Source organism: Zingiber officinale, chromosome 6A (genome assembly GCF_018446385.1).
Source record: "Zingiber officinale cultivar Zhangliang chromosome 6A, Zo_v1.1, whole genome shotgun sequence".
Lineage (NCBI taxonomy): Eukaryota > Viridiplantae > Streptophyta > Magnoliopsida > Zingiberales > Zingiberaceae > Zingiber > Zingiber officinale.
The window spans coordinates 7,494,929-7,501,109 of record NC_055997.1 but is presented as its reverse complement, the minus strand read 5'-3'; the positions used below and the strand labels follow the sequence as shown (position 1 = coordinate 7,501,109).

Here is a 6,181-nt window from a genome sequence, read left to right as displayed (position 1 = left end):
CAATGAGCAAGAAGAATGGCGTGTGAAGTATAATAATCGCACAACGTAAGGAATCATAACAGAGAGGATGTGGCTGATGGGAAAAGACGCATGTGGGAGGTGTCATGATTCAGCCTCGCACTCTTACATTCCCACAAAGCTGAAGCCTGCGCCTCCATTGGAAAGCTCCATCCTCACTCCTTGGGATCCTAACAAAGTAAGCAACCCACGCCATTTTCTTTAGTTTACACGCCATGCAACACCTAAAAGACAACACAGCATTTAAAGGCAGAGTTGAGGTTGAGGTTTAGGTTCCAACAAAGTGACGGACCACATGCAGTGACACGAAGGCTTCGCAACAAAGAAGATGAGGTGATGGCAATGATGGCGTGGGGTCTTCTATTGAACATAAATGTGATGTCTGAACAACATTATGTAGCTTAATAAATTCCCCAGAGGCCGATGTAAGCAAGGAGAGATTTGAAATCTGCTCCCGGTGAAAATGCAGCATCAAGGACACACTGTTCATTACTGTCACCTCGACTTTTGCTCAGCGTGGCAGATAACTGGATTGAATTGATCACATTATTATATATATTGAATTCAGTGACTTCCAGTCTCACGAGAACAAAGACTCCGTTGGCTGATTGTTGATGAGAACCATGAGAGTGCTAATACTATTTATTTGATTTGTTTTTCTCTTTTTAAAGCAAGGACATGAAGTTTCTAAGCAAGAACAAACAATAATTCGTTTGGTTTCCACTTATCCTTGGGATGAATGTATCAATACAGTTGCAAAATAGAGACTGTTTTATTCTGCAGAACTTTTGATGTTGGAGAAGCATATCTCCTTGCTAATCTCTCAAATTAAGAGTTGTTATTCTTCAACTCTCTACCTTGAGAGTTAATCTATCAATCATCAATAAGTGAAACTGAAGTGACCTCATGAGTCCTCCATTTCGCATGGAATGGAAATTAAATTGTGGCTTCTGTTCAAATAAATTGTGAAACACTCTTCAAAACTTAGATCTAGACCCAGGGAAAAAACACAACAGTACTGGAAAGCTAAAACCAAAGAATCAATGAATGAATGAATGATGCACCTAATATAATTTCATTGCTTTCCATTCAAACCACATTACGCTGATCTAATTATGATCACACGTGTGCTCGTGGTCATAATAATACTAAAATGTCGAATCAAACTGGAGTATCGAGTGGGCATTTCACCCTCTACTGGAGAACATGCTGCTCTATTTTATAGTGGATGGAAAGGCATCACTGGGTAAATCTCATCTTCAGTAGCAAAATACTCTTTCACGAGTTCTAAATTATGGTGCAGTTGGGAGTTAAATAAGAGAACCAAAAGAGAAGATATGGTAACAAGAGACCCCAAGGTGATGCCAGCATAAAAGGAAGAAAAAAGTGGAGGAATATGAGGAGAATTATTAACAGATGCCATCGATGTTTTGTTTTGAGGTGGACCAAGTCTGTCTTTCGGATGAGGAACACAAGGACCCTCCCTTCATGCACTCGAACACACTTTTGTGTAGTTTATGTGCATGCAAAGCATTCCAAAATAAATACATGTTTAATCTGTCCTCCCTTTGAATGAGTAGAGAAGGTTGCAGGGCCTTCTTTTGGTGCTGTGGGATCTGAGATAAATTGAGATTTCCACGCTGCTTATGATGACCACCCTCGGATCTTTCAGTAATCTAAGGCACAGGTTGTTGGATTGTGTGTTTGACCAACGCAAACATTCCCTCTCTCATCATTAGCACCACAAAAGTTAAAGCGACGCAGCTTATTAACTGAATTTATTCTCCATCTCTCTCGTGCAGCTTTAGCACCCTCCCGACGATTCCTCCTCCATGGCCTTCCCATTTGCTCCTCAAATCTTCTTTGCTGTCCTAGTTCTTGTTCTCTTCGTGGAGCTGCCTTCCTCCTCGTCTCTTGATTCCAGCGCAAACTCAGACAGAGATGCTCTGCTCCGTTTCAGAAGCACGATCGGGAAGGATCCCAACGGAGTTCTGTCGAGTTGGCGGCTCAACCAGAGCCACTGCAGCTGGCACGGCGTGGTCTGCTGGCAAGGAAGAGCGATCGAGCTCGATCTAGGCGGCGGCTGCCTCTCAGGAACTCCTTCTCTCGATCCTCTGGCGTCACTCGACATGCTATGGAATCTCAATCTATCTTTCAACAACTTGTACGTCAATTCCGCCACCTCTTTGCTCCAGCTCCCTCGCTCGCTGAAGGAGCTCGACATCTCTTACTCCGGACTGACCGGTGTCCTCCCCGATGAGTTCTTTTCGAGCTATCCGAGTCTCTCCTACGTGAACCTCTCCCATAACAATCTTACTGGCTCTCTGAGTCTGAATTCGGGCAGTCTCCACGCTCTCGATCTCTCCTTCAACAATTTGTCAGGCGCCATCGCGGTGGAGAACTCTTGCAGCGGTCTAGTGCACTTGGATCTCTCTGCGAACCGCATCGCCGGCGCGATCCCGCCTTCCCTGTCCAATTGCACCAGTCTTAAGTACTTAAATTTGTCGGCCAACGCGATCGCAGGGGAGATACCTGAAGCTTTGGGCGAGCTCCGGGGGCTCGAGAGATTGGACCTGTCTCGCAACTACATCACTGGGCGGATTCCTCATGCTCTGGGGAACGCTTGTGGATCGCTGCTGCAGCTGAAGCTCTCCAACAATTACATATCCGGAGCGATTCCCGGCTCGTTCTGCTCTTGCTATTCTCTGCAATTGCTCGACTTAGCCAAGAACAACCTGTCCGGTGCGCTGCCGGAGGACGTGCTCGAGAATCTCGTGTCCCTGGAAAGTTTGCTCCTGAGCAGTAACTTCATTTCCGGACCGTTTCCGAGCTCCATTTTCAGTTTGAAGCGCTTGAGGATCGCCGATTTCAGCTCGAACAAGTTGTATGGATCCTTTCCGGCAGTGGGTTGTTCCAGTGAGTCCTCTCTAGAGGAGCTGAGAGTTCCTGATAATTTGGTTACGGGCCAAATCCCGCCTCAATTTTCTAACTGTTCGAGGTTGAGGACGATCGATCTCAGCATCAACTATCTGCGTGGCCCGATACCGCCGGAGCTCGGGCGGCTCCAGGGCCTGGAGCACTTGATGATGTGGTTCAACGGGTTGCAGGGGCCGATTCCGGCGGAGCTCGGGCGGTGCTCGAGGTTGCGGAATCTTATCTTGAATAACAATTTCATCAGCGGCGACATGCCTGTGGAGCTGTTCAATTGCAGCAACCTCGAGTGGATCGCGCTCACCAGCAATAGAATCACCGGGAAGGTCCGGCCGGAGTTCGGCCTGCTCTCCCGGCTCGCCGTCCTGCAGCTCGCCAACAACAGTTTGAGCGGCGAGATTCCTCGGGAGCTTGGAAAATGTAGCAGTCTGGTGTGGCTCGACCTCAACAGTAATAAGCTCACCGGTACAATCCCACCGCGCCTCGGTCGGCAGCTGGGGGTCAAGGCGCCGAGCGGAATCCTGTCGGGGAACACGCTGGCGTTCGTTAGGAATGTTGGGAATTCTTGTAAGGGGGTAGGAGGGCTGCTGGAGTTCGCCGGCATCAGGCCGGAGAGGCTGCTTCAGGTGCCGACGTTGAAGACCTGCGACTTCACGCGGCTCTATTCCGGTGCGGCGGTAAACGACTGGGCGCACTTCCAGACGCTGGAGTATCTCGACCTCTCGTACAACGAGCTCAGCGGCAGCATCCCCGTGGAGTTCGGAGGCATGTTGGTGCTGCAGGTGCTGGCCCTGGCGCGCAACAGGCTGACTGGGGAGATTCCGGCGAGCCTCGGCCGCCTCCGGAACCTCGGCGTCTTCGACGCCTCGCACAACCGCTTGCAAGGGAGCATCCCGGAGTCGTTTTCCAACCTCTCGTTCCTGGTGCAGATAGACCTTTCCGACAACAACCTGTCGGGGCCGATCCCGGCGCTGGGGCAGCTCACGACGCTCCCGGCAAGCCAGTACGCGAACAACCCAGGACTCTGCGGCGTGCCGCTGCCGCCGTGCCAGTCGGCGCTGGGGAACCTACCGAGCACGGCGCCGCTGAGGGAACAGGGGAAGGAGAGGGGGCCGCCGGCAGCGGCGGCCTGGGCGAACAGTGTGGTTCTGGGCGTGCTGGTGTCGGTGGCGTCGCTGTGCGTGCTGATCGTGTGGGCGATCGCGATGCGGGCGCGGCGGAGGGAGGCGGAGGAGGCGAAGATGCTGAACAGCCTGCAGGCGGCGCACGCCGCCACGACGTGGAAGATCGAGAAAGAGAAGGAGCCTCTGAGCATCAACGTGGCCACTTTCCAGCGGCAGCTCCACAAGCTCAAGTTCTCGCAACTCATTGAGGCCACCAACGGCTTCTCGGCCGCCAGCTTAATCGGCTGCGGAGGCTTCGGCGAGGTGCATCACAGAAAATTTCCATTGAGTGAAACTTTCTGCTGTAAATTTTGGCTCTGGTTGTTGCAGGTGTTCAAGGCGACGCTCAAGGACGGGTCGTGCGTGGCGATCAAGAAGCTGATCCACCTGAGCTACCAGGGAGACCGCGAGTTCATGGCGGAGATGGAGACGTTGGGCAAGATTAAGCACAAGAACCTGGTGCCGCTGCTAGGATACTGCAGGGTGGGGGAGGAGCGGCTCCTCGTCTACGAGTTCATGCACCACGGCAGCCTCGAGGACATGCTCCACTCGCCGCCCACCGACAAGGCTGCCGGACCCGCCCTCAGCTGGGCGGCGCGAAAGCAGATCGCCCGCGGCGCCGCCAGGGGCCTCTGCTTCCTCCACCACAACTGCATCCCACACATCATCCACCGCGACATGAAGTCCAGCAATGTGCTGCTGGACGCGCAGATGGAGGCGCGCGCCTCCGACTTCGGCATGGCCCGGCTCATCAGCGCCCTCGACACCCACCTCAGCGTCAGCACGCTCGCCGGCACACCGGGCTACGTTCCGCCGGAGTACTACCAGAGCTTCCGCTGCACGGCCAAGGGGGACGTCTACTCCTTCGGGGTGGTCCTGCTCGAGCTGCTCACCGGGCGGCGGCCCACCGACAAGGAGGACTTCGGGGACACCAACTTAGTGGGTTGGGTGAAGATGAAGGTGAGGGAGGGGAAAGGGCGGGAGGTGTTCGACGGGAAGTTGCTGCTGATGGGCGGCGGGGAGGCGGCGGAGGAGGAGATGGAGAGGTTCTTGGAGATCACGTTGAAGTGCGTGGATGACTTTCCGTCCAAGAGGCCGAACATGCTGCAGGTGGTGGCGATGCTGAAGGAGCTCAGGCCGGCCGGGGATGTAGCGGCGCCGATCGCCGTAGCTTAATGTTACTCCTTATAATTCTGCATATATATAAATATAAATAAATATATATATATTTATATATATATTAATGGATTTATCATATATGTCCTCCTGTCTGTGACTAATTACAAGTCAAAACAATTTGAAGCTCGAAATTTTGACTAAAAGGCTTAAAATAAAAAGAGATAATGCGAAATTGTCTTTTTTTTTTTTTCCTTGCTATAAATGTATTTAAACATGTTGGCAGTCATCATTTATACACCCAAAATAATAAATAAAACTTTCATCAAACCAAATTGATAGCCAAGAAAACACTAGTACAGAGAACGACGACATATCATGAAAGGAATTACTACTATAACTAAGGATGGTAATGAATCAGAATAAAAGGAATTACTACTATAACTAAGGATGGTAATGAATCAGATTCTGATCGAATTCTATATCCTTTGTATTTATATCCATCAGGTATAGAATATTCGATAGATATATCAATACCTATTAAAGAATCGGATATCTTCTATATTTATAATTTTTCTTCTTTCTATCCAACTATTATAATTCAAAAAAATATATATTAAAATTAACATCCTATTAAAAATTTATATATAATAAAAAATAAATTAAATATCCATATGATCTCCTACTAATATCAATAAAAATATTAACTTGATTTTAGAAAAAAAAAACTTTAATATATGTATATATAAATTATTTAATCGGATATTCGAGTATCAAATATTGATAGTCCTTCCATACCCTGCTCCATTCAGATAGGATATCGAATCCCCGAAATTCAAAACTACCAGTTATCCAATAAAAACCTAAGATTCCTAATAATAAACCAAAATCCTCTACTCGATTAGTTACAAAAGCTTTTTGACAAGTTGTGCAGTCGATCGTGTGAACCAAAA

At 49.2% G+C, this 6,181-nt stretch overlaps 1 protein-coding gene across 1 annotated transcript; it reads left to right on the top strand.

Moving 5' to 3' along the window:
• Positions 1-1,468: 1,468 nt before the first annotated feature.
• Positions 1,469-5,456, top strand: LOC121995707 (brassinosteroid LRR receptor kinase BRL2-like). Its single transcript, XM_042549455.1, has 2 exons — positions 1,469-4,376; positions 4,443-5,456. Exons 1-2 carry the CDS (start codon positions 1,851-1,853, stop codon positions 5,286-5,288), a joined length of 3,372 nt encoding a protein of 1,123 aa, XP_042405389.1. The 5' UTR covers positions 1,469-1,850; the 3' UTR covers positions 5,289-5,456.
• The last annotated feature ends 725 nt before the right edge of the window (positions 5,457-6,181 follow it).